The sequence below is a fragment of the Tursiops truncatus genome, chromosome 1, assembly GCF_011762595.2.
Source record: "Tursiops truncatus isolate mTurTru1 chromosome 1, mTurTru1.mat.Y, whole genome shotgun sequence".
Lineage (NCBI taxonomy): Eukaryota > Metazoa > Chordata > Mammalia > Artiodactyla > Delphinidae > Tursiops > Tursiops truncatus.
Window position 1 is genome coordinate 83,282,358 of NC_047034.1, and position 27,839 is coordinate 83,310,196.

Sequence of the window (27,839 nt, forward strand, 5' to 3'; positions counted from 1 at the left end):
AGACCCAGTGCAGCCAAATTAATAAATTAATTAATTTAAAAAAAATTAATAAAAAAAGTTAATTGACTATGTGTGGGGTTTATTTATGGACCCTCTATTCTGTTCCATTGAGCCATGTGTCTGTTTTATGCCAGTACCATACTGTTTTGATTACTATAGTTTTGTAATATAGTTTGAAATCAGGAGGTGTGATGGTCTCTACCTTTATTCTTCTTTCTCAAGATCATTTTGGCTATTTGGAGTCTTTTGTGGTTCCATGGAAATTTTACAATTGTTTGTTCTCTTTCTGTGAAAATTGCCATTGGAATTTTGGTAGGGATTGCACTGACTCTGTAGATTGCTTTGGGTAATTTAGACATTTTAACAATATTAATTCTTCCAGTCCATGAGCATGGAATATCTTTCCATTTATTTGTGTATTGTTCAGTTTCTCTCATCAGTGTCTTATAGTTTTCAGCACAAATATCTTTTACCTCCTTGTTTAAATTTATTCCTAGGTATTTTATTCTTTGTGGTGCAATTGAAAATGGGGTTGTTTTCTTAATTTATTTTTCAGACACTTCATTGTTAGTGTATAGAAACACTTCTGATTTTTGTATTAACCTATTTTTTTAACTTGTTATAATGGAAAATTTTAAACATATGTAAAAGTAAACAAGAGAGTAAAATAAATCCAATCACCCTTCTTAAATACTTACAAAGTTTTGGCCAATCATACTTCTACCTCTCTCCCATAATATTTTGAAGTATATCCTGACATAATTTCATAGTTCTAAATATTGCAATATGAATTTCTATAAGGTCATTTTTAACATAATCACAATACCATTATCACACCTAAAAAATTTAATAACAGTTCCTCAATATCAGAAAAATTCAGTATTCAGCTCTCTTATTATTTCATAAATTTTTAATAGTTTGAATTAAGTTCCAAATAAAGTCCATGCAGTGCATTTGGTTGGTGTGGTTTTTTTAGTCTCTTTTAATCTCTAGGTGTGCTGCCATCACTTTTTTTTAACTTGAAATTCTTTTTACTTGTGTTGATGAGTTAACTTTTAAATGGGCTGACACTTTAAGTTAGTGTATAATAATATTGAATCACTTTATACACCTGAAACTAATATAATATTTAAGTCAATTATACTTCAATTTTTAAAAAAAGAAAGGAAACAAAACAAATAAACCTTTAAGTTTATTTAAAACTATTCCCCTTTGCATGAAAGAATCAAAACACTCTTCCTGATCTAGCAGTGTCTAATGTATTTCTCTGTGAATGTCTCTGGTTTAACTTGTCTGGCTCCTTTATTCCGTAGGTGCTGATAGTTGATCTCTGTGCAGACAAGTTCTTACAGGAGGTGAGTGACAAAGGAGGTGATTATGTAATATTTGGGTATAATTGGCCAGAAAATATGTGAAAGTACTTAGAGAAGGTGACTCAGGCAAGACTTACAGTTCCTACACATACTTGACTTGACACTGCGGCCAATCATACAAGATTGACCTGAAAAATTTGATTTGGGTTCATAGCTCACTGTCCCAACTTAGGGAAGGAGGAAACAGATTAACTGCCATTCTCAAAAGAGGTAACCCTCCCTTCAAGTCTTATGGGTTGATGTATAGGTCTCTAATTTAATTAAATTTAACAAGCATTCAGCACCAATTATTTCTAGATATTCTGTTAGCCAGTCAGAAACTAAAGATGAGTAAGATACTCAGTTTGATCTCTCAGGCCTTATAGTTTAAAGGGGAGGGGAGAGGGAGCAGACATAGCCATAAAGTTTTAGAAATGGTGTAATAGAAACTTATACAAGATACAGTAGGGGCAGAAAGGAAGTGTCACTTATTCTAGATAGTGAAGTGGAGAGGAGAGTTAGTAAAGCCTTAGAGCAGCCCTCTGTATGTAACCTGTATATAGTTTTGTGAGCACTGAGGGCAGGGTGAAAAGAATGTTTCCCAAGACTGTCTTTTTTCAGAATCAGTCAGCTCGTCACATGTGAAGCACCATTTATTTGGGGATGATCTTTGTAATATAGCATAAGACTTGGAGATGAGAAACATTTTGTGGGAAAGTGCCAGAAAATTTTATAAGGCATATTATTTATTTTTCTTAAATGTAATGAAGATGTATGCACCATAAGTTTTGTGGATTCTGCTCAATGTAGGGAAGGAAGCTTGAGACTGACTCTTCAGCCATAATATATACAAAGCTACCTGTGGACTTTGAGGGACTTAAATAAGGCATGTTTGAGACTTTCTCTCTCAAAGCTCATGAAAATCTCAATTTCTTCTCTTAAGGTATCTGATGAGGATGACATTCTACCACCTAAACTCCAGGCTGCCCTGATACAAATTTTGGAAGAACGAAATGAAATTTTGGCTCAGGAGCAGAATTTTTTACAAGGTATGAGACAAGTGGTCTGAGGATTTAAGGTCAAGGCAGTAAATACCACATGCCCAGCACCCTGCCAAAGCATATGCAATAGCAGTATGAGATTGCCTGTGCCTTCGTAAGCTTATAGTCAGCTTTCTTGCTCACCCTCAGCTGTGCCAAGTCCCCTTCTATTTCAGGACTTTTGCACTTGCTCAGTTCCATGTATGGAATGCTATTCCCCTAGATATCCACAGGGCTCCTGCTCTTTGTTCTTGCAGGCCCATGCTCAAATGTCACTTTCTTAGTGAGGCCTTTTCTGACTGTCCTGTTTAAAATTGTTCCTGTTCCCTTAGCATGTCCTATCCTCCTCCCTGACCTTATTTTTCTCCATGGCTTTCATCACCATCTGATGTGCTAAAATGTAAGTTCCATGAGAGCAGTGACCATCTATTTGTTTTCTATTTCCAGTACTTTAAACAGCATTCAGTAAATAGGTATTCAATAAGTATTTGTTGAATAAAAGGATGAATAATATTTTATGGGTGGCTTACTCTGTGCCAGGCATTGTTTTAAGCACTTAGCATACATCTTATTTCATCCTTGTAATATCTTTATGAAGCAGGTGTTATGATTTAATCCCCATTCTACAGGGGAGAACACTAAGGCTGTTTACCAATGGGGAACATTAGAGAAGGGGAAGGTTTAGAGGACTAACTAAAAGTTCAGTTTTTAATATTAAGTTTGAGATACCTATTGGACATCCAATACCTGGCAGACTTTCAGCTGGAGATATCAAGTAGGCATTTATATACGTGAAGTTGAGATTCAGAGGAAAGATTTGGGCTAGAGACATACATTTAAAAGTTGCTATTTTAAAGCTGTGGGAACAGATGAAATAGCCCAATAGAGTAAGTATAGAGAGAAAATTAAAAAGATTTAAGGATTGAGCCCTGGTTGGGGATGATGTGCTTAGATTTCCAACTTTTGGTAGTTGGGAAGAGGAGAAGGATCCAGCAAAGGAGACTAAAAGGAGCAGCTAGTGAAGTAGGTGAAAAACCAGGAGTATGTGATATTGTAGAAACTGAGTGAAGAAAGTATTCCATGAAGGAAAGAGTAAGCAGTTATGTTTTTTTGTTTTTATTTTTATTGGAGTATAGTTGCTTTACAATATTGTGTTAGTTTGTACAGTACAGCAAAGTGAATCAGGTATATGTATACATATGGCCCCTCTCTTTTGGATTTCCTTCTCATTTATGTCACCACAGAGCACTGAGTAGTTTGCTGTGCTATACAGTAGGTTCTCATCAGTTATCTGTTTTATACATGGTATCAATAGTGTATATATGTCAACCCCAATCTCCCTAACCCTAAAAGAAATAAAAAACAAGCTATAAACTAGATGAAGGCATTTTCAACAAATATAACTAACAAAGGAATAGTATCTAGAATTTAGTTTTTAAAATTCTTACAGTTTAAAAGTAAAAAGATGAACAACCCAAGAGGAAAATGGGTGAAAGATATGAACAGTCATTTCATAGAGGAGGAAACATGAAAGGCCAATAAATATATGAAAAGATACACAACCCCATCAAAATCAGGGAAATGTAAATTAAAACCACAGTGAGATACCATTTTATACCCACCATATTGGCAAAAATTTAAAAGTCTGACAGTATCAGGTGTTGATGAGAATGTGTAAGTTACTTCAACCCCTTTGGAAAAACAATTTGGCATCATCTAGTAACATTAAAGGTGTACATATCCTGCAACCCAACAATTCCATTTTAGATATATACACAGAGAAACTCTTGTACATTATAACTAGGAAACAAGTACAATAATTTTTATAGTGTTATTGTATGTGATAGCAAAAACTGAAACAACCTAGATGTCCACTGACAGGAGAATATAGCATTTAAAAAAAAGAAGCTTAAAAACACACATTTTGAAGATCTGGCGTGCCGCAACTAAGACCCAACACAGCCAAATAAATAAATAAATAAATATTTTTTAAAAAACACGTTGAATTAAAACAGTAAGTTGCAGAAGAATATAATGTTTTATATAATGTTCAAAGACATACAAAACCTAACAGTATGTTGTTGGTGTTGGATGTGTATGGTAAGACTGTAATGTAAAGCAAATGATACACACAAAATTACAAAAAATGGTCACCCTCTATTGCAAAGTAGGGGAAGAACACCACTGAGAGAGCATCACACAGGGAACTTCAGAGATACACGTGATGTTCTATTCTAAGCTTTGTGGTGGGCACTTGTGTGGTCATCTCACTCCTGATCTTAAGAAATATTTTACAAGAATCTATAAAGTTATTCATTAAAACAGAAACAAAGAATGGAAGATAAGTTATAGAGAAACATAATTTTTTAAAGAAAGGGAATTAGGTGTAAGAAAGTAGGTACAACAGGTATAAACAGCTCTTCCAAGAAATCTTTTGCTGCGAACTGGAGGAGAGATGGGACAGTAACTGGAGGCGATGGGAGAGTGGGGCAAAAGCGTTAATGATAAAGCAGTGATGGATTCTCAGCTGCAGAAAGAAAGAGATGAGAAGGAAGTCTGTTGAACAAAATATAACAAAAATCTAGATTAGAATAAAAATGTAGGGACTTCCCTGGTGGTCCAGTGGTTAAGATTCTGCTTTCCAATGCAGGGGACATGGGTTCGATCCCTGATTGGGGAACTAAAATCCCACATGCTATGGGGCAACTAAGCCCACATGCCAGAACTAGAGAAAAGCCCACACGCTACAGCTAAGACCTGATGCAGCCAAATAATAAAAATGAAATTTAAAAAAAAGAATAAAAATGTTAATGTCGGAAGAGAGCTCAGAAATTGCCTAATCAGCCACCTCATTATACAGATATGGAAAGAGAGGCCATGAGAGGTAAAGCAAGTTGCCCACTATTATACAGCTGCTTCATGGTAGAAGTCTGATTAAACCTGGGTCCCAGATCCCCAGTCAGCCCATGGGAAAGAGCAAGAGACATTGTGAGGAAAAGAATACTATTTTGATATGGGAGGAAAAGGAGGAGTCTAAGTTGAACCTGAGGTTTCAGCCTGGAACCTGGAAGGCAACACATTGTGCTATATTATAGTGGTTAAGAATCACTTGACTTGGGAGCCCTGCAGCTTCTCCATGGTACTGGATGAGGGGACCCTGGAGAATGTCTTTGATTTGAGCCTCAGTTTCCTCAGCTGTAAAAGGGAAATAATAGACTTACCTCACTGGATTATTTTAAAATTTGTAAAAGCACTCAATACATTATTATTTATTATGGAATAATCATGATGCAATATGAAATGAGAAAGTTGAGAGAGAAACTGATTTGGTGGAGAAATATAATGAATTTGGTTTTTGGCATGTATTGTTTATTTGATTTGTAGTCTACCAATTTCCCAAAAGGACCTGAGATGGTGACTTTTTTTTTTTTTTTTGGCTTGCCGGGCAGCTTGCAACATCTTAGTTCCCTGACCAGGGATCAAACCCATGCCCTCAGCAGTGAGAGCACAGAGTACTAACCACTGGGCCTCCAGGGAATTCCCTAGATGGTGACTTTTAGACAAATGGAATGTAAGTGCTAATGGGACAGCCAAATGATGATCACCTATAGGTAGCCTGAAAATGTAGAAAGTGAATTTTGGTGAAATATCAGGACTGGAGATCTGAGGTTGAGAATTATTGACAAAGAAAGCCAGCTCTCTCTGCATATACCAGTTAGCTCTTTAAGGAAAGGAATGTTGAAGAGAAGGGGTCCAAAGACCATGCCTAGGAAGAAGAAGAAGAGGCAAGAGCAAAACCAATGTTTTTGGTCCTAAAGGCAGGAGAGGAATCAGGAAATCAGGAGAGCATAAAGTTGTGGGAGACAAGAGGAATGAGGAGGAGGTCAGCACAAATAGAGCATAGAGTTTAAAGGAGGATAAAAATAGAAAAGGAGATTAAATTTGGCTGGTTCTCACTGGTGGCCTTTGAAAGAGCCATTACAGTGAAATCACAGATGTGCAGACCACAGTATGCGTGGGAAGAATATGAAGGTAAGGATATAAGCCATTTGCTTTTTTTCAGGTCGTGAAGAGTACAAGAAAGCTAAGAATGAGGATTCCTACATTTATTCTCTGTCCTTTAATCTATGATCCCCTAGGCGTCACTTTGATAACTGGAGCCAGTGTCCCTATAAACACAAAACTTAGGGGATTTTTTTCCCTCCTTCTTTCTTTTTTCGTTCATTTTGCAGAAGATGTGACACTCAACTCTCTGGTGTCCGAAGCATTTGTCAGGTTTTTTGTTGAACTGGTGGGACATTATTCTTTGAGCATGACTGTCACTGAGCATGGGGAGCGTGTATTCCAAAGGGAGCCATTCCGTAAATCCCACACCTCCCGAAGTGTACGCCACTTCCTGGATCTCTTCATGGAAACTCAGATGTTTGCAGGATTCATCCAGGACCGAGAGCTTCGGAAAAGTGGGGTGAAAGGTCAGTTTCATCATAAAGTTCTCCCTCTGTATTTAGTGAGTACTTGAAAGATTTGAAAATAATATATAAAAAAATAGCATAAAGCTACAAGGGCTCACTATGAGTTGTTTATTATGGGAAACATTTATTTTGTGATATTGTTTTAGCTACGGAAGTACATTGGTAGTGAGTACAGAGTTTTATTCAATTGATTTTCAGTCTTAAATGTATGGCAGTTTCATCAACATGAGTTTTTCTTGTAGGTTTGTTTGAGATCCGGGCCCTCCAGTATTTGGAAACAATTCCTGAGTCTGAGCCCAGTGGAGTGAATAGAATTTTGCGGACTCTTGGTAAGTTGCTGTGTTTTCCTGTTAGATAAATATAGTTAAAAAAAAAAAAACTTTTGCGGTAAGCATGCCTCATCACAAAAGCTTTATCATCACATCAACAATATAACCTCAAGGAGGGTGACCAGAAACCATGACCCTATTTCCAAAGTGTTTTGGAGAAAGACAAAAGTCTTTCTCAGAGGTTAGGATTCTCCATCAGAGTCGTCCATGGGGCTGTTTTCCTCAGATGAAGCTCCCTCATGATATAAGAATTCTGCATATCATGATTATTAATCTTTTCTAGGCCACATCCCTGGAAGAATCTTATTAAAATCTGTACCTTTTCCCAGAAAAATATACTTGGAGCATACAAACAAATTATGCATATAATTTTAGGGTGTTAATGGACCCCCTTGAAGCCCATCCATATGCTCCAGGTTAAAAATACCTGGTTCAGAGGGCATCTGAGGCAAGAGAGGATTTCCTGCAAGTCTCTAATTTTACTCTTCACAAGGAAACACAGTTGTTTATGATTTTTCAATTATATTTAACTTTTAATTATCCAGTATGATGTAGGAGAACAGTGGTGTGGTAGCCCCAAACAATGAAGAACCTGTATTCTATGGTATTTATATTGGTCTTTGAAATATATGCCCCCCTAATTAAAATTAGCCCCTAATTAGCTGAGAGACCATGGACAATCATGTCTAGGGCTATTATTTCATCTTTATACCATGGTGTTAGATTAGATCAGTGGTTCTCAGCTCTGATTACAATATTATAATCTCTGGGGAATTTAAATGAAAATCCAGGGAATTTCCTGGCGTTCCAGTGGTTAGGACTTCACGCTTCCAATGCAGGGGCATGGGTTCGATCCCTGGTCAGGGAACTAAGGTCCTGCAAGCTGTGTGGTGCGGCAAGAAAAAGAAAAAACAAAAAGAAAATCCACCCCACACCCCACACCAGGCTCCACAAAATCTCTGGGGAGCAGGACAGCTGATTTTAACCTACAGTCAGGTTTGAAAACCATGGGATTAGATGATGTCTCAGTTCTCTTCTACCTCTACAATTAGAAATGTGGGGATTTTGTGTGTGTGTGTTTGGTTTGGTTTGGTTTGGGGTTTTTTGGTGGTTAAACACATCAACTGGACTTCCCTGGTGGCGCAGTGGTTGAGAGTCCGCCTGCCGATGCAGGGGAGGCGGGTTCGTGCCCCAGTCCGGGAGGATCCCACATGCCGCAGAGCGGCTGGGCCCGTGAGCCATGGCCGCTGAGCCTGTGCGTCCGGAGCCTGTGCTCTGCAGTGGGAGAGGCCACAACGGTGAGAGGCCCGCGTATCGCAAAAAAACAAAACAAAACAAAAAAAACCATCAACTGATAGCTTGAGATGGCAGCTTACTTCTGGGCTGTTCTGAATGACTAGGTTTAATCCCTTGCCTCAAATAATGTATAATAAATAAAAATGAACTAATGAGAGTTCACTCTACTTTTTTCCTTTAGGAAGTAAAATGAAATTTCTTCAGAAGAAATGAAATCTTTGATTGACAGCCTCCATCCTAAATAGAACAGAAAGTGACAAAGAAACTATTTTTCCAAGAGTCAAGATGCCCTGAAGTATTCTACAAAGTCTTGAAAGTTGAAAGGTTACAGAGCGGGCCAGGTTCTCGGAGGAGGATTCTCCTGTTGCTGCTGTAGTAATCACTGGAGAATTGTTGGGAGTAGTCTGGAACCAATGCTCCCTTTACTCTGCCACCAGATTTTTTTTAAGTGGCCTTTCTTTTTGATTCTTGAGCTCATTCTTTGTGTTTTGAGCTTAGTCTATGAAGGCATTTGTCTTTTACAAGAAAGAGATGGTGTTGCATTTTAAAAACAGCTCATAGATGAGCACAATGAGAAAAGTGCTGCATTTAAGGTACTACGGAGGCATGATAGAAGTAGAGGACTAGCCCTTCACACATAATTCTCATCACTGAAATACCATGGCAGCTTTAAACCTATGGGCTGTTTGAGCTGAGCTAAGGACTATACTCTTTTTTTTTTTTTTTTTTTGGTCTAATGCCCTGTCTAGGGGAATCTCACTTATCTGGAAGCCCTATGTATTATCACTGTTATTGAGTATCTTATAAAAATAGACATTTTATAGCGCCTCCTGCACATTGTGTGGCACTTGGGTAGCTTGTCCCACGCATGTCAGCATTAAACTTTGGGGAATTATAGCTAATGGGGGACTTCCCTGGCAGTCCAGTGGTTAAGACTCCATGCTTCCACTGCAGGGGCACAGGTTTGATCCCTGGTCCGAGAACTAAGATCCCCCATGCAGATTCCACATGCCGCATGGCATGGCCAAAAACAAGAAAAGAAAAAAATATATACCTAACAGGAAAATGTCCTTTAAGGGCATGAGAACTACCTTCTTTTTTAGTGTCCACCATGTGCCATGAATGGTACATGTATGTATGTCATCTTGTTTAGTCTTTAAATCAACTTTATGAGATATTTGCATCTGCATTTTACTAATGAGGAAAATGGAATTCAGAGTTTAAATAACTTTAAACTGAAGCTAGGACTATTAGTTTATGAACACATAGAAAGTTGGTTATTCCTACAGATGGAAATTTGAACTCTGTGGGACTATAGTTATTGAAAAAGCTTTTTTTTTGTTTTTGTTTTTTAAGCTGAAGTGTACCAGAGTCAACTTGCAGCTCTGAGAATAAGGGACTTCAAACTATAGGTGTCTAGATGAGACTTTTTTTGGTTCCTCTAGAAATGTTGGACTTTTTGCTCTAGTTAAATTGGACTCAGAATATGGACATTTCCTGGGCACACACCACATAATCACTCCAACCCATAATATCTAAAGTAGTAGTAGTGGTATGAAAGAGGAATTTGTCAGCATTGGTGTAACGCTAATTGATAAGTGTTACAGCAAGTGTCAGTTTGTTTTCTTCAACTCCTGCTGATGGCTTTAACTGGCATAAAAAATATTTATTCAAACTTAAAGCATTATAAGTTGTGTTATGATACAACTTATTAACTTGTGCAGTATTGTCATTACAACCCATTCAGGTGTGCGTGAATGGATCTGAAGCAGACACCATTTAAGATGGGTGCTGTATAATTCAATTCCTATAGATGTGGGCCAAGAAAATAGAACTAAGCCTATGTTAAAAAAAAAAAAAGTTTATTAAGCAGCTTACCTCAGTGGGGCTTTTACCAGACATGTCCCCATTTGGTCTCCTCTAACACTCCCACCCTGAGGGAACAATTAGTAACTGGGAATTGAGTGTTGATAAAATGGGGGTATAAGGTGTTACTGTGGTGGATCCCAGACATCCCTCTGTGAGGAGACCTTTTCTTCAGGGATGGGAGTCTTATCCCTGCGATCTGAAGCTGCTTCCTTTTCTTTGGTCTGTTTTATTTTTTGTTTGTAAAGTATTACAAATTCTGGACACACTTGTAAAATAATCGCTGAAAATTTGTATAAAATGTTTACGGATCTTTTAATGAATAAACACAAAAAATTCAATGGATCTTCTGGAGAATTTGAAATAAAATTGTTTAAGCTGTAAAGATATTTTACTTCACTTAAATCTGTAGCTAACACATTTATCTAATGGTAGGTAAAAGATAATCGATCCAAGACTAACCAAGCTTTAATTACAGTGGCCAACATTTCCAGGCTCTTGGCAAAGTCGGGGTCTAGATTTGCACACCGGGCACGGTATATATAGTCCGACTACCTTATTTGGTCTTTCCCTGCTTAGTCAAAAGGAACTGGAAGCCAGGGACCAGAGACTGGGCACCAGCAGTAGCAGGAGTGGTCGGAGGCAATGAGAAACTATTCTATTACCAGAATTTCTAAGGGCAAAATGATTGGATTTTATACACGCCCTGAATGCGAAATCACAGTCTTTTTAAAAGATGGGATTAGCGGGCGGTTATCTCGCGCTGGGGGCGAGATCAGGTTCCTTTTGTTACGCAGAGTCTAAAGCTTCGCAATTTTAATTGGAGACTAGCGCCCACTTCCAGAATCTGTGAAAGAACTGCACTTAGTGCAAAGACCCTCGGGCGCTGAGAACGAAGAATGATGGGGATACAGCAAGGAAGTGCAAAGAGAGAGAAGTTTAACGGAAGAAGGTGGAAGGTTAGGAGAGTAAAGCCGAGGTGGGAAACCAGTATCTTGCTCCCCGCCAAATCCTGCAGCCAGTTCCCTCCAAAAGTTTTAAAGGATTCCCCAACCAAATATCAGCGTCCTGGAGGAAACCGAAAGTCCCAACTCCTCTCCACTTTGCTGCCAGTCGGAGGCAAAACGGTAGAGCACGTGGGGACAGGAAGTTGAGATGTACCGCTGACTAGGGGAAACCACGACGTGACGTCAATTCCGGCCAAAACAAAATGGCCGGGCAATTTCTAGCGAGCGCGGCATCAGAATTAACTTAGCAGGCGCCAAAGCTGATGCGCAGGCGACGTCATTACGTTAACGTAGGGCGCAGGAGTATTTAAGTGAACCTGAGCCAGCGCGGAGTCGGAAAACTTCGGCGAACCTAAGAATGGCGGGTACGGGTTTGGTGGCCGGAGAGGTTGTGGTGGATGCGCTGCCGTATTTTGACCAAGGTTATGAAGCGCCTGGTGTGCGGGAAGCGGTAAGTTCGGGGTGTCTGTGTAACTGACTCAGCGCTCGCTGGCCCTTAGTGCTGGAAGAATCGCTTAACAATTTGCTGCCTCTACCCTGGCCTCTGTTCTCGTTCTTAGGCTGCGGCATTGGTGGAGGAGGAAACACGCAGATACCGACCTACCAAGAACTACCTGAGCTACCTGACAGCCCCGGATTATTCCGCTTTTGAAGTAAGCGTGATGTTTTGAGCCTAGCGTATGAACCAGGATCCTGTGAATCCTTATTTTGGATCGAGAGGCTTCGCCACGTAGAAGTGAATTTTAAATTCCAGCTTTAACTGTTACTTGCTTAGCTACTACTTACCCTGTTGTATAGGTATTGTCAGTCAGTTGAAAATAGCTACACAGATAAGCCTTCCCCGGGGTTCTTATTCTGAGAGCCACGGAAGGACTTTCTGGGCCTCCGCGAACTGACCTAACAGTGCAAAATTTAGTGTTACGTTTTTCCGAGATAGGTTTATTGCGTAAATTCTCAAAGGGATCCTCTTCTCTCTAATTAAGGACTACTGTAAAACAAGTGATCTAGGGTTTTTTAATATATTTACAAAAGCCTAGTTACCTAAGCCTCTGAGAACCACTGGAGGGCGGCCTTTGTATCAAAAGTCTTAAAATATTTACTGGGTGGACGTGAATGACTGTAGAGATAAATCATATCTAAGTGAACCATATCAAACCATTTAGCTATTTAGCCCAGAAGTGCACCCAAAATACTATTTAGGGTCTAATTAGCTGAATGAAATGTAAAATATCAGTTCTAAGTTAATGGATTCTGTTAGGCATTTTAGTACATACATGTTCCGTTTTTTCCCCCATTACAGTTAACCATTTATTTATGAAAGAATTCTGTTATTAAAACGCAGGATTTCCTATTGAAGTAACATGAAAAAAAATATTGGTTAAGTTTTAAGTAGGAGAGAGATGTTCCTATGGCATGCTGTTTTCCCATGCTTTTTGTAAATGATGTTGCCCAAATATAGATGTTATCACATTAAGAACTAAGGACAGTAATGGGTACTTATTAGCTTGATTTCTGAAAGTTTTAGATAACTGCATTCAGTCACAAACTTTTAAATACTTGAGCCAGTTTTCTTTTTACCTCTTTTAGATACAACCTGTGTTTCCTGTCTTTATAATTAGTATACTGATTAGTTAACGCTTTCTAATAGTAGAAGCTAATAGTGTACTGGGTTCACTGTCTCAGTCCTAAAAACAGCTCTGTGAACTATATAACCGTATGTTTATTATCCCAATTTTTTAGATGGGAAAACTGCAGGTTAGGCTAACTAATTTGCCCAAGACCTTAAGCACTCCTCAAACTGCGTTTGAACTGCTCTTTCATTAATTCATTTAACAACTATTTCCGAAAATCAATTCTATTGGAGTTACTGGGGAACAGGAGTTTAAATTCTAGAGTGTGGAGACAGATAAATCAGAAAATATCAGATTATTGATAAAGCTATACAGAGAACTAAAGTAATGATGTGATATAGAGTGACTGGGTGACTGCTTTAGATAGGAAGGCCTGTCTAAGCTGAGAATGAGAATGCTCTATGAGCAGGGATCTTTTTTGTCTTCTTCAGCACTGTATTTTCATCACCTAAAACAGTGTTTGGCACACGATAGGAACCCAGATATTTATCACTGAATGTATAAAGAGTGCCTAAGGCAGTTTAATGAATGCTTAATGTGTGCAATTCATGCCTGGAGTTCTTCTTACGACTTAGCCCTGTGAGAATTGGCTCATTCTTTGAAGAGAGTTGAGTTAAAATTCCAGATCTGTCACTTACTAGCCATGTGGTGTTACGTGGCTGAAGATTGGCTTGTACTATATTTTTGTAGTTTCTGTCTTACCTAATTGTTAGTTTTTACTCTGTCACTGTGCATAGCCTTCTAGCTAGAATGCCTTAGTTTCTGCAGGAAACTAAGTAACCACATTTTCTTAGAGTTGTGTGAAACTCAGCAATAATCCAAAAAAAAGTCTTTCTCCAATGAAGACATGCTTAATGCACAATTTTTAAGCAAGGAATGTGACCTCTGGAAGGTCTTTTTTGCCTACTCTTTAGTCTAAATGGAATAAGATGTTGACCAAAACACTGGACTTAAAGAGGTAGAGCTATACCACCTTTTTTAAAAAATAGTAAAATTGTTAGAGCAGACAGCAGAACCAGGTCCTTTTGTCCCTTCCCCTGTTACTCCTTTGCAAAGAGTAAAGTGAAAAGAGCAGCCAGGATCAAAAAGAAAGTATAGGTTTAGGCTCATAGCGCTAAAGCAAATTATTTTATGTCCCACGTCCTCTTCTCTCTTCCCATGCCCCCAGTGAATACTTAGATCCATAGTTCTCAACACTGGCTTGACTTTACAATCAACTGGTGAGTTGAAAGCAAAAGTTATAATCACGTCCTGTAGCGGGGGAGAGGAGGGATAATGTGAATTGTATTGGAATTGTTTTTGAAACTCCCATTTGATTCTAAATGTGTGCTGGACTGAGAACCACTGATTTAGGATTAATCCTTTTCTCTGAGGGCCCCTTTACATACGAAGTGTGTGTGTGCCTGTGCACTTCTCCAGATTCTAGAGAGCACTGACTGCAGAGAAGACCTGGGGGGAAGGGAAATGATCCGTTAATAATGGATAGTAATACAGTTTGTTGATATGATTTTGGAAATAATTCTTTCTTCAATTTACACATCAGACCGACATAATGAGAAATGAATTTGAAAGATTGGCTGCTCGACAACCAATTGAATTGCTCAGTATGAAACGGTAAGTCCTATTTCTGGGTTCAGCTGGCCTCAAATCATTGTTTAATTTTAATTTATTAGTAAAACTGCTGTAGCCATGTTAAAATAAATGTGGAAGAGAAAAAAATCTTGTCTGTTTTTATGCATTTATGTTTTTTCATGTAATAGTTATAATAGTGGTTCATATAATCTTGTGTTAATGTTCAAAAATATTCTTTGCACCATTATTTAAAAATGCAAACTATTTTAAAATCCAGTAACAGGGGAATGGTAAATTGTAACTAAGTTCATGTTTAAGAATTCCTGAGGAGGGGCTTCCCTGGTGGCGCAGTGGTTGGGAGTCCGCCTGCCGATGCAGGAGACACGGGTTCGTGCCCCGATCCGGGAGGATCCCACGTGCCGCGGAGCGGCTGGGCCCGTGAGCCATGGCTGCTGGGCCTGCGTGTCCGGAGCCTGTGCTCCGCAAAGGGAGAGGCCGCAGCGGTGAGAGGCCCGCGTACTGCAAAAAGATAAAATTTAAAAAAAAAAAAAAAAAAAAGTTCTAGAGGGAGAGAATACAGTAGAGAAAGGCAATTTAAAAAAGAAAAAAGAATTCCCGAGGAAGGGTTCCTGGTTAGACATGTAGTGCTTCGCTCTTACACAGGCAACATTAGTAAACTTAGAGTACCTGCATAGTTTGACTCTGGTTCTACTGTCTCCCTTCCCATACCACTTTACTACAAAACTGTTTCAGGAAAAAAACCAAAACACCCTTTTGTTACTTTCACTAAATTGGAGGATTGGGTTGCTTAACATCTGAGGTCCCCTTCAGCTCTAAGAAAACTATGAAATTATGAGAACCAGTAACTAATCTGGCAGAGCAGAGAGGGCCACATGAACAATAGGGTTATCCTCTCAGCATATGTACAGATTAAAAGAGGAATTTTAGTCTATAGAACCGAAGGACCAGATTTTTTCTTTTCTTGTGCTCCATTTCCTATCTGGCTTGAATGATAAAGGCAGGAAAACTCCTAGGACTCCTCAGTTCTGTTTCCAGGTGCTTCTGCTCTAAAGATTTTCATGATAGTAACTCCTCATAACAGTATATTTTGAACCCATAAGTAGGTCATGATCCTTTAAGCAGTAGATTGTGAAGTAAGTTTAGTAAGACACCACAGCACTTTTTTAAGGAAGTAGGATAGAAAATACCAGAATGCATTGCATGTAAAGGTAAGTTTTGTTTTGTGAAACTTCTGTTCAGCTGTGTGTATTTGTGGACTGGATCACAGTGTAAAATATTTCTTACTGTGGGTTATGATTAGAAGTTCCCAAAATGCTGCATTCATGATGCATGTGTAAGCTTGTTTTTTTTTTAAACAAAATGGTTTATCACTTCTTAATCCCAGTTGCATATCCCTCAATTTTTCATAGGAATGATTTGGAGTTTTTACAATACCTAGTAAAAATAACAAAATGGAAATTAGAAGTTAGTTTGTAGTAACTCAGTAATGAGCTGAGATTTATGAAGAGTGTATGTTGCTGGCTGTGTTGGCAGTGTTGAAGGACTGGGTATTATGAAGACAGAGAAAAGGCTGAATTCAAAATGTAAAAATTATTATACCCCTTTGCCATTTTTTCTCTAGAGGGGTGTAGGTACGTGGGTGGGATGGTGGATGGATGTAGGTGCATATTTTTTTCTATCCTTTTTTCCCTTAATGTATTATAAACACCTTAATGTTTTAACTATTCTTTAATAACATTTAATAGCTAATATAACAGTACGTTATATGAATGCACAGTGTAGCTTATTGAATTGTTCATTAAAGTGAACAATTTTTTGTTACTGTGTATAATGGTGCTAAATCTTATTTGTAAATTGATTGTTTCTTAGGATAAATAGATTTCTTATTATTGCAAGGTCTGCATCTTATCTTCAGTCTTCTGCAGTTTTTACAGTGTACATAGACCCATGAGGCATTCTGTTGGGAGGAGAAAGAAAGGTTTGGAGGAATATGTGGTTTTATTTCATTGTTGTTTAATTTCAGATATGAACTTCCAGCCCCTTCCTCGGGTCAGAAAAATGACATTACTGCGTGGCAAGAATGCGTAAACAATTCTATGGCCCAGTTAGAGCATCAAGCGGTTCGAATTGAGAATCTGGAACTAATGTCACAGCATGGATGCAATGCCTGGAAAGTGTATAATGAGTAAGAAGCCTTTTTTGTTTCCTTTAAACCCATGCCACCTTTAGTCTTGTTGTTTTTTTTTTTTTAACATCTTTATTGGAGTATAATTGCTTTACAATGATGTGTTAGTTTCTGCTTTATAACAAAGTGAATCAGTTATACATATACATATGTTCCCATATCTCTTCCCTCTTGTGTCTCCCTCCCTCCCACCCTCCCTGTCCCACCCATCTAGGCGGTCACAAAGCACCGAGCTGATCTCCCTGTGCTGTGCAGCTGCTTCCCATTAGCTGTCTATTTTATGTTTGGTAGTGTATATATGTCCATGCCACTCTCTCACTTTATCACAGCTTACCCTTCCCCCTCCCCATATCCTCAAGTCCATTCTCTAGTAGGTCTGTGTCTTTGTTCCCGTCTTACCCCTAGGTCCTTCATGACCTTTTTTTTTTTCTTAGATTCCATATATATGTGTTAACATACGGTATTTGTTTTTCTCTTTCTGACTTACTTCACTCTGTATGACAGACTCTGCGTCCATCCACCTCACTACAAATAACTCAGTTTCGTTTCTTTTTATGGCTGAGTAATATTCCATTGTATATATGTGCCACGTCTTCTTTATCCATTCATCTGTTGATGGACACTTAGGTTGTTTCCGATTCCTGGCTATTGTAAATAGAGCTGCAGTGAACATTTTGGTACATGACTCTTTTTGAATTATGGTTTTCTCAGGGTATATGCCCAGTAGTGGGTCACATGTGCTGCTTAAAATTCAGGGCAAAGCATCTTGGGTGTTTTTAAACTAGGTTGATCCTCGGGACCCACAGTCTCATCATATCTTGCACAGAGGACGGCAGAGGGTACAGGCGGTGGCTTGGCCGGTTGGCGATCTCCCAACAGCTGGATCTCCAGCAGTGTGAAGCTTTTGTTTGGGTTTTCCCCCTCCTTTTAGTTTTGCTTAATTTTTTAATTTTTTGTCTTCCTTCCCCCCCTTTTTTTTAAAAATTTAAACAATTAAGACTTCAGAAGTACAGGAAGCTATGCTGTGGACAGGCACCAATTTCTTTAAAGAAACTCAATATGGACAAAGCATATGTATAAATTTCATTTTTATAAGGGGTTAGGGAGCTATTTTGTTTTTGTCCTTTATTTTTCCTGTCTTCTTTCTTTTACCCATCTCTTAGTTCTGCTTATAACACCTCACTTCCCTAGAGAAGGCCTGCCCCTCCATGGAGAATTTGGGGATTTCTTCTGGAATGGGGGGCATGAAGCCAGAAGGAGGCCTCTGTGCTGCCTCCCCACCAGGTGCAGGAACTGCTGGACTCCCTGGTGGCCTGCTCCTGGCTGGCCCTTGGGCCTTGGAGATGATAGCGGCCAAGAACCACCTGAAAGGGGAGGACCAGGGCTTGGCCAGGAGAACTCGAGAAAGAAGATCTGTATTTTGGGTTTGTCCTCTTTAAGCAGTTGGAAGCCCAGGGCCACACCAGGACTTAAGAGGGAATCCATTCCTTCTACTGCCCTTTAAAACCAGGAGTTCTGAGCGGGGGAGGGACAGAGGGTGATCATCTCATACTGCCTGGCGTTTGAACGGCCAGCCCACCCCAGCTCTACAAGCCTACCTTTCTGTTAGAGATCTTCCTCCCAGAGTATGATTCCCAGAAAAAACTGTGTGCCAAACCTCTGCCTGGGACACAGCTGGGTCTTCGGCGGGCATCTGTCACTCCTGTGAGCTCAGCACCCATCACCTCCTGCCTCCTGCATCGTCGTCTTCCCAGATGTACCCGCCAGATGTCCAGGTCGTCAGACACCGCCTGAGTCCCCAAGACCCAGTTGTGACCATTGCCATAGGAACAGGGTGTCCTGAACCGGCTGCCACTGTCATCTCCTCACAGTGAGGGGTGTGCCCTGTGTGCCGGCCCCATGGTGTCACATATAGTGACAGTGTTGACCGTCATCTCCCTCACTGCAGGGACTTACTGTTAGGGGCTACCCTCAGTGTAAATGTGTCTGATGGGAAAGGATGGACCTGGCTGACGGGGTGGACCATGGCCATTAGATGCCTGTGGGCTTGTTGGCTGTGACCCTGTGATCCCACCTCCATTGTCTGTAGCCTTTCTTCCGCTCTCCAACGACTCTTGCAACCTCCCTACTCCTGGGCTTCTGAAGTGGGGTGTCCGCTCCCCTTGCCAGGAGAAGGAGAGCTGTCCCTGTTGCTCCTCACCTGGCTTCTAACCCCATTACAGCAAAGCAAGGAAGGGAAAAGGAATTCTTCTTTTGTGTTTAGTTGTTTTTGTTTGTTTTCTCTAAACCAGCATAGGATGGATAGGGGACATGTTGGAGGGCATTTAAGTTGGTATGTGACCAAGGAGGGCTTCCCCCCAGAGCCACAGACAGCCCTTCGGCCCTGGGAGTTTAGGAGAGACCAGCACAGCATCAGCCCAGACTTGCAAACTCAGCAATGTGTTTGCTCACATTCTTTCCACCTTTTCTCAAGTCCTCTTCCTCCTCCTGGGCAGATGGCTAGCTGTGCTTAGCAGGATCCAGCAGGGCAGCAGGAGGTGACCAGGCCCCTCCCTCCCCTCCCTCAGCTGAAATTCTTTGTCATCATCTGTCTCTTGTCTCTTCCCTCTGACTTCTCAGACAACCTAGAGTCTACTATGAGCTGCAGCTGGGAGAACACATCCCCTAACTGCAGTGCGCACCCCTTCTCTGCCCCACCTCCCCGCCTTCCCTCAGGGCAGCTGTCTTGTCTGTCCATGAACACGTGGGAAAAACAGTCCCCGGACTTGGCACCCTCACCTTTCCCTGGCCACAGCCCACACTCTGAAGTCCTAGTGACGGTTCAAGCCTAACAGGTTATTTACCTTTTGCTTATCCTTCCCTTCTGCCCTCCCCAGGTCTCTTAGCTCTGACTAAGGTCTTGGAACTGTAGGTCACAGGTAGCTATACCTTTCGGGTGAGGTGGGCAGCCTCCACGTACCCTTGTCTTGCAGGACTCCTAGCCCGTCCTTGCTTGGTGGCAGGACCTCCTTCCCTAGCTCCTGAGGCCCAGCTTGTTAGCCTCAAGTGCCTGTCTCTCTTCTCCCTCCCCTGTTCTCCACTTCATCCACCTCGGACACCCAGCAGCCAGGTGGAAGTCAGCCCGAAGTCAAGGCTGGCTCTGCCCAGTCGGCGGACTAGCTTCAGTTAGGCCCAGGTAGCCATCCTCTCCCTTAGCCACTCTTCACCTCTTCCCACTGGAGTCAGCCTTGTCGTCTCTTCCTGCCTTTTTACCTGGGTCTCGGGCCTGGCAGCCGCCCTGGGGAGCATCATCTCAGCGCCACCAATTTGTTAGTCCTGTCCAAGTTCTAGGAGTTTCCAACCGTTAAAATAGCAGTCAGTTATTCTTGTCTCCTGGGATCTGTGAAAAGGATAGCCTTTGGAGGGAGGATCTGGGCCTCAGCCCTACAGATCTGAGCTCCATTCCCCCTCAGTGAGAGGAATCAGCAAGACAGATCATAGTGCCATATTCCATTGCCCTCCCTGCCCGACTGCCTGGCTCAGTTGGCAGTACAAGGCTTCTTTCTCCCTCTCGGTGTTCATCTGCCACTTAAACTCTCACCCCCCGCCCACAGATAGCCTCGTGGGAGGATGAATGCCCCGGTCTTTGCCCCATCCTTTCCTAAGAGCTGCAGCCAGGCACGTGACCCCCAGCCACCACAGGGTGCTCACTAGCAGCTTCTGCTGAGGCCAGGGCTGTGCTGCAGACAGGTTCACTCTCGGCCACCTCCTCCCCAGCAGGTCCCGCCTCTTACCTCCAGCCGGGAGGATGCAGTCTTTTCCTTGGAGACCAGCTCCATCTGACCCCCTCCTGGGCACCGGGACTAGGGTTGCAGGCCTTAGCACCCTCTCATCCCAGAGGCACTGGGACAAGAGAATGGAATTCTCTCCTCTCACCCACATGTGGTTCGTGCCCCCATGGCTGCCTTTCTGAGGGAGTGTATTAAATGTTTACTTAAGAAATACCGTGTTTACAGCTGGAGGAGAAACGTGCCCCATGCTGGGTGGAGATTTGACTCTCTGGATGGCGCCTGGCTCCTTATGGCACTGCCACTGGTGACCCCAGAGCGAATGAAGGCAGGGGACCAGGGCCCAGGCCCTGCACCCCCTCTGCCCCCGACCCTGCAGTGCTAAGACCACTCACCAGTCTTGTTTTTTTAATGTGGGAAGTAGAGTAGAAGTGGGATAAAAATAGTATAGCTGGACTTTCACTTGGGGTCATGTCCTAGAACTACAACCCATATGAAAGGCTTTGAGACCCATCTCAAAGTTTAAGGGAATATAAACCTAACACATTTGTTGTGTAATATTGCAATAATGAGTTCTGAGGTCTGATTTACAAATCACAGCTTGGTAGAGTGTAATTCTTAATGTGGGGGGGTTGCTTATACAGTTAGCTCTCATTATTGCATGTTGTGCTTTATAAAGTGGCCTTGGATACTGAATTAACAAATACTGAACCAGTTCTCCTGGGAGAAATATGTACATATGTATATATACACATCTCAGATAGATTATAATCTTAAATCCTTTAAAACAGCTCATCCTGGCAGATTCTGTATTTTCTTTATTTTATAAAAGAAAAGATAAAGTTCAGAAGTGTTAAGTAACTTGCCAGAGTTGGAAAGCAAACTCTATCCTTTGGTCATCCCTGCATGAGACCTGAAACAAGAAGGTGGCGTATCTCCTTGTTCCAATGCAGCTGGAAATGTGCATGCCCAGCAACTAAAATTTTTTGCTGCTTTGAGCATGTCCATGAATGATCACAAAACACTGCAGGTATTGATTTTGGGGTTACACATAAATTTGAGTGAGTAGGCAAATTCACATATACAGAATCTGCAAATGATGAGAATTGACTGTAAGTAGAGAATTAACACCAGAAACAAAAGTGCCACTAGCTCCTGTTTCTGTTCCATATAACTAGCTTTAGCTTTAGGTTTTGTTATCTATTTAGGGTTCAGTTTCCAACTTGTAAAACTCAGTGGTTAGATGATCTCCATGGCTCCTTTGAGCCCTAAAATCCCGAGTCTCTTTTAAGGAGAAAAGGCCATTGAACTACACAACTGTGCATAAAACTATTTGTTAGATTCCTGAAACAGTAAAGCAAAAATCACAAAATAATAAATACCTTTTCTCAAGTTTTCAGAATCATGTTTAAATGTCTATTGGCCACATAAGGATCTTTGGGCAAAATCCAGAATTTAAGAAACTGCAGAACAAACAATTCAGTTTCTACTGTGAATATGTTGCAAGGAGAATAAAGGGAAAATGGGGTTGGGATGATTAAGAAATTTGAGAACAAATCAGTCCCCAAAATGTGTATTTCACAAAGTGGAAAAATGTGATCTTTGTCCTCAGGAAGCTTTATCTAGTTGAGGAGGCAAGATATTCTAGGCCAGATAACTAGTAGTTCATTTTTGGCAGTATGGGGGCAAGTGCTGCATTGTGTGTTGTGGTCCATAAACTAGAGATCCAAAGAAAGGGACGTTAAGGATTAGGACCATTATAAAAGAGTGAGATTAGGGAATGGGGGTGGGGGTTATTAAAGTATAGTTGATTTTTGTGTTAGTTTGAGGTATACAGCATAGTGATTTAGTATTTTTGCAGATTATACTGTAGGTTATTACAAGATAACGGGTATAATTCCCTGTGCTATACAGTATATCTTTGTTGCTTATCTATTTTATATATAGTAGTTTGTATCTGTTAATCCCATACACGTAATTTGTCCCTACTCCCCTTCTCTCTCACCTTTGCTAACCACAAGTTTGTTTTCTATATCTGTGAGTCTGTTTTGTTTTGCATGAATTTTCATTTGTATTATTTTTTAGATTCCGCATATAAGTGACATCGTACAATATTTGTCTCTGTCCAATTTGTTTATGTCACTAAGCATAATGTTCTCTAGGGCCATCCACATTGCTGCATATGGCAGTATTTCTTTTTTATGACTGAGTAATATTCCATTGTGTATGTGTATATATGCACCATATCTTAATATAGTCAACTGTTGATGGACATTCGGGTTGCTTCCATGTCTTGGCTATTGTAAATAGTGCTGCTGTGAACATTGGGGTGCGTATATCTTTTCGAATTAGAGTTTTCATTTTTTCCGGATATATACCCAGGAGTGGAATTGCTGTATCATGTGGTAGTTCTATTTTTAGTTTTTTTTTTTTTTAGGACCCTCCATACTATTTTCCATAGTAGCTGCACCAATTTACATTCCCACCAACAGTGTACAGGGGTTCCAGAAAAGGGTGAGATTTGGATGTTTAGAGGAGAGCGAGAACATTCCAGGAATGGAGGAGAACATAGGTGAGGGGATGGGGGGTGGGGAGGAGGCATTAAATTGAAGAGAGCATTGCTTTCATCTTGCCTAGAAACCTTTAATAACTTTCCCTTACCTACAAGGTAAGGTCCAGGCTATTTAACATGATATTCAAAGCAAAAGGCTATACCTCAGTTGTAGACTTTCACTCCAGCCAAACTAGTCCTCTCCTTGGTGATTATCATAAACTCTGCCTCCGAACCTTTACTCAGGCCTTATCTCCACCTGGAATACCTTTAACTATTCTACCCAAATTCGACTTATTGAAGGCCCAACTTTAATCTGTTTCCTTTTCTTCCCTGATTAAAATTCTGCCTCTGGTACTCTCTCTCTCTTCTGAGTAACTATACAAATTATTATGCACATCACTTGTTGTACACTTAATTACATAACACTTTATAGTGTTGGTCATTCTCCTGCACATATTTTGTCTCCTCCAAACCCAATGGATGCTTCTCCAGAGGAGCTGTACTATATTTTCTTTCTCCGTGATAGGATTTGAGGGTGTCAAATATGCTAGGCAGAAAGCTTTTAGCTCTAAGTAGGTCTTGGTGCCGAACTGCTTTAAAAAAAATAGTATTTCATTAATAAGGAGAGAATTCTGTACTTGAAACTGAAGGGAAACCTTCAAGGTCAGCCCCTAATTTTACAAATAAACAGACTTAGCCCAAGTGATGTCAGGTGACTTGTCAAAGGAAACATAGCTATTTAGGGCAGAGCTGGGACTAGAAGCCAAGTCTTCTGACTCCCATGATGCAGTGTGATCAGTTTCAGCATTCAGAGTACTTGAGGAGAGACCTGTGTACTTAAGAGGGAGGCTGGAAGAAGGGAGAAGACCACAAACTGGGCTTTTAGGAAGAGGTGGTTCAAAAGAAAGCTCCCTATTAATGGTTGGAGGTCAGGAATAGAGTACTAAGCTTTATTGTCCTCAGCATGGAATGAGTGTCAAAGTCAGGGAAATTGGGATGAGCTAAAGGAAAGCTGGAGAGGCACCACTTTTTGAAGACCAAATCTCTAGAGAATTGGAGTTAGTTATAGGAAATCAGTCAGTGGAGATAGGAGAATAACTCAGAAGGGCAGCAGGAAATTTGAGTCACAAAAGCCGGGAAACAATACTGGATCTAGAGCAAGAGCATAGTAGGGCCAATGTGGTTGAAATGGACTCTACTGCCTTAAGAGGAAATTGAGATGGTATGTAAATTATATCTCAGTAAAGCTGTTATTTAGGAAAAGATAGATTTTGAACTTTACCCTTGAATCACTTCTCTAATAATAATAATCACATGGAACTCTGTATGGCTCAACTTCTCCCCTCTGCTCATTAGAGCTGATTTGTACTGGAATCTGAATCTGTAGCCTTCCACAACAGTTTTTTTCTTCTCTCTAGCTAGCAGTAGACGGGAGAGTGACAAGATAAATGTAGGTAAAGGAATAAAGAGACAAAAGGGAGTGTAAATGAGTGCACTCATCAGATACTTCCCATCTTGTCTATGAAAAGACAATAACAGTTTAAGAAGTGATATAAGTACACAAAATCAGAATATCAGTAAATGGTTTGGGCTCAAGAGTTTAAAAGACCTGAAGTAGAATTCACCTCTGACACTTAACCATGTTACCTTGACCAAGTTACTTTATCTTTCTTAGTGTCCTAACTTGTGAAATAGGGATAATCATACCTACCTCAAAGAATTCTTATGAGAATTAAATTAGTTTTATAGAGTGTCTAACATGGTGTTTGGCACAGAGAGCTCAATTAATATTAACTATTTTTAGCAGAAAAACTTGACTTTGTATCAACTAGATAGTACATTTTAGTTGGTACTATGTGATTTTAATGTACATTAATCTGATTTTCTTTTTCTTTTTTAGAAATCTAGTTCATATGATTGAACATGCACAGAAAGAGCTCCAGAAGTTAAGGTAAATTGTTTTTCTTCTTATTTTATAATAAAGTTGAGGTGAATCTTAATAAATAGAATGAGAAGAAAAAGGAACCATTGGACTATAGTCATATGAGAGTAAATAATTGATGATCCACTGTGTCCAGTGTCTAGTGTTGGGTTTGCCCTACCTGAGTGGAGGAGAAATAGACCTGAGGTCTGAAAACATCTCTACCAGGTCATTTGCAGTTTGCAAGTCTGCAGACATTGAAAAGGTACTTTTAGAAGGGGAAAATTTGTAGAATAACATGTATAATCTGATTTATGTTAAAAACACAAGCAAACAAAACACCCTAATCTATACATGCACATACATATACAGGAAAGAATCTGGAAAGACACTCACCAAAAACTGAACAGAAGTTATCAGGGAGAAGGAGAAGCACATGGGAGGAGGGACTTTGGATTTTTATTCTGTCTGTGTGCATACTTGTGTGTGTGTATTTAATTCTTCACCATGAGCATGTTTTATGAAATTTGTAATTGAAAAATAATGAGAAGAAAGTTAAAAAAAAAAGTAAGTTATTTCCTGGAATTAGTCTGTGACTATATATGTGTATATATATATACACATACATATATCTGTTCTTCTCAAAGGATTAAAGATGTATTAGTTATAGATTTTTCTGCTGATTTTAGTCTTATTTTAGAATGTAGGTGGGTTGTATAAATAATTTTTTTTACAGGAAACATATTCAAGACTTAAACTGGCAGCGAAAGAACATGCAACTCACAGCTGGATCTAAATTAAGAGAAATGGAGTCAACGTGAGTATCTACAATCCCATCACCTTTTAAATTGCTTAGCACATTTTAAGATCAAGATTCAACAATATAATTCAAACAGTATTCAAATGGGGTGCCACAGGTGTCACAGAAATGCTGTTTTCTGAATCCCACTCTTCACTGCCTCTTCCTCTTTCTGAAGTATGGGCTCGGAAGGAAATGAGAGTTAGAAACAAAAACTGAACCACTGCTAATTTATTCTGATCTTAGAGCACCCTGTTTTCTGCCCAGTACTTCTGCTCTGAATAGGATTTTACCTATATTCTCCTTTTAAAAGGAAAAAAGTCTATTTTTTTAACTCTTGCAGGAGGGAGATTCCATACTTTCTTGATAATTTTATGTGTCTCAGGAGTTTTTTCCCTTTGTTTATATATATATATATATATATATATATATATATATATATATATTTTTTTTTTTTTTTTTTTTTTTTCCCCTGTATGCTGGCCTCTCACTGTTGTGGCCTCTCCCGTTGCGGAGCACAGACTCCGGACGCGCAGGCTCACCGGCCATGGCTCACAGGCCCAGCCGCTCCGCGGCATGTGGGATCTTCCCGGACCGGGGCACGAACCCGTGTCCCCTGCATTGGCAGGCGGACTCTCAACCACTGCGCCACCAGGGAAGCCCCATATATATATTTTTTAATGTTGTTCTTCATGTATTCAAATAAGTTTGTACAAATCTCTGAATATAGTCATGATTTTTTTTTATCATTTCTTTTCATTTTTGATTTGCTCTTTCCCTAACCTCCCTGCCTCCATCACCCACATCATTGTCCTTGTTCCACCTTCCTCTCATCCTCTAAGTACCCCATGTTATCAGTCTATTATGCATCTTTCCACACTGTTCTTCAAACTAATATAATCTTCTACATGTACATGTGTGTTTCTTTTCATTTGTCCTAGAGATTTTTTTCTGGGGGAAGGGGAAGATTCCTTGAATCTATGGAATTTTATCTTAGCAGTTGTAGGAATTTCTTCATCATTTTTCTTTATTGCCTCTGCCCTATTTTCTCTCCTTTTTTGTTAATCCAATTAAATACCAACTTCACTCTTTCATATCTCTTCAGCTCTTTCTAATTTGTTCTTTTCTAAATTAGACTTTATTTTGAGATAATTGTAGGTTCACATGCAATTTTAAGAAGTAATACAGAGGTCCTATACACCCTTTACTCACTTTCCCGCCTAATTACACCTCAGTTTTTGAAAATGTAAAGCTAAAAGTGAAGGTTAGTGTTATGACCCTGGCTGAAAATATATATACTATAAAAATCTTATAAGGGAAAGTTCACATTAAGTAATTTCCCCCCCTTTTTTCTTTTCTAGTTGGGTATCCCTGGTCAGTAAGAATTATGAGATTGAAAGGACTATTGTACAATTAGAAAATGAACTCTTTCAAATGAAGCAGCAACATGGAGAGGCAAACAAAGAAAACATACGGCAAGACTTCTGAAAAAGACTAATCTGGTGGGTAGAAAGGAAGGCATGTTGGGCTTTCACAGAAGATCAAACATCTGAACTGTGAAAAACAACAGCATCTTACGGAAATCATCAGTGGTTAAATGTTTAGAAAGCGTAGAATGTGGACTGTTATATTCTGTTTGTACATTTCAGCAAAATAAAAAATTTCAACATGGTGGCTTGTTTTGTCTTATGTTTTTGCCATTTAAAAAAAGAACTTTAGACTTTCAAAATAAGTATGACTTTATAATAATGTTCGTAGAATTAATTTTGAGTCACCAGGATCATATTTTGTACCCAAGAGATCTTTATTGAAAGTTTTCAACATGTACAAGAAGTTGGAAACTTTTGATTTATAAGTATTTCAAATAAAGAGGTAGTTGGACTTACTTGGTGGTCCAATAGTTAAGACTCCGTGCTTCTGATGCAGGGAACACGGGTTCGATCCCTGGTTGGGGAAGTTTGCATGCTGCTCAGTGCGGCCAAAATAAAATGAAAGAGGTAGTTCTAAACGACTTCTTAATTACCAAA

At 40.0% G+C, this 27,839-nt stretch overlaps 2 protein-coding genes across 7 annotated transcripts in view; both read left to right on the forward strand.

Moving 5' to 3' along the window:
* The window catches only part of DENND2C (DENN domain containing 2C), a 93,406-nt gene extending 82,666 nt beyond the window's left edge, over positions 1–10,740 (forward strand). For 4 of the 6 annotated variants that reach the window (XM_019919460.3, XM_073809358.1, XM_073809354.1 and 1 more), the window contains exons 15-19: positions 1,314–1,355; positions 2,296–2,401; positions 6,625–6,864; positions 7,107–7,193; positions 8,671–10,740. In XM_019919460.3, coding sequence (XP_019775019.2) covers positions 1,314–1,355; positions 2,296–2,401; positions 6,625–6,864; positions 7,107–7,193; positions 8,671–8,702 — 507 coding nt within the window. In that variant the 3' untranslated portion in view covers positions 8,703–10,740. The other 2 variants (XM_019919462.3, XM_019919463.3) reach the window with 2 other exon arrangements.
* A 468-nt stretch (positions 10,741–11,208) lies between these two features.
* On the forward strand, positions 11,209–27,483 carry BCAS2 (BCAS2 pre-mRNA processing factor). Its single transcript, XM_019919464.3, has 7 exons — positions 11,209–11,813; positions 11,923–12,015; positions 14,537–14,607; positions 16,610–16,771; positions 24,993–25,043; positions 25,750–25,830; positions 27,174–27,483. The coding sequence occupies exons 1-7, from the start codon at positions 11,721–11,723 to the stop codon at positions 27,298–27,300; spliced, it is 678 nt and encodes a 225-aa protein (XP_019775023.1). The 5' UTR covers positions 11,209–11,720; the 3' UTR covers positions 27,301–27,483.
* Positions 27,484–27,839: the final 356 nt, after the last annotated feature.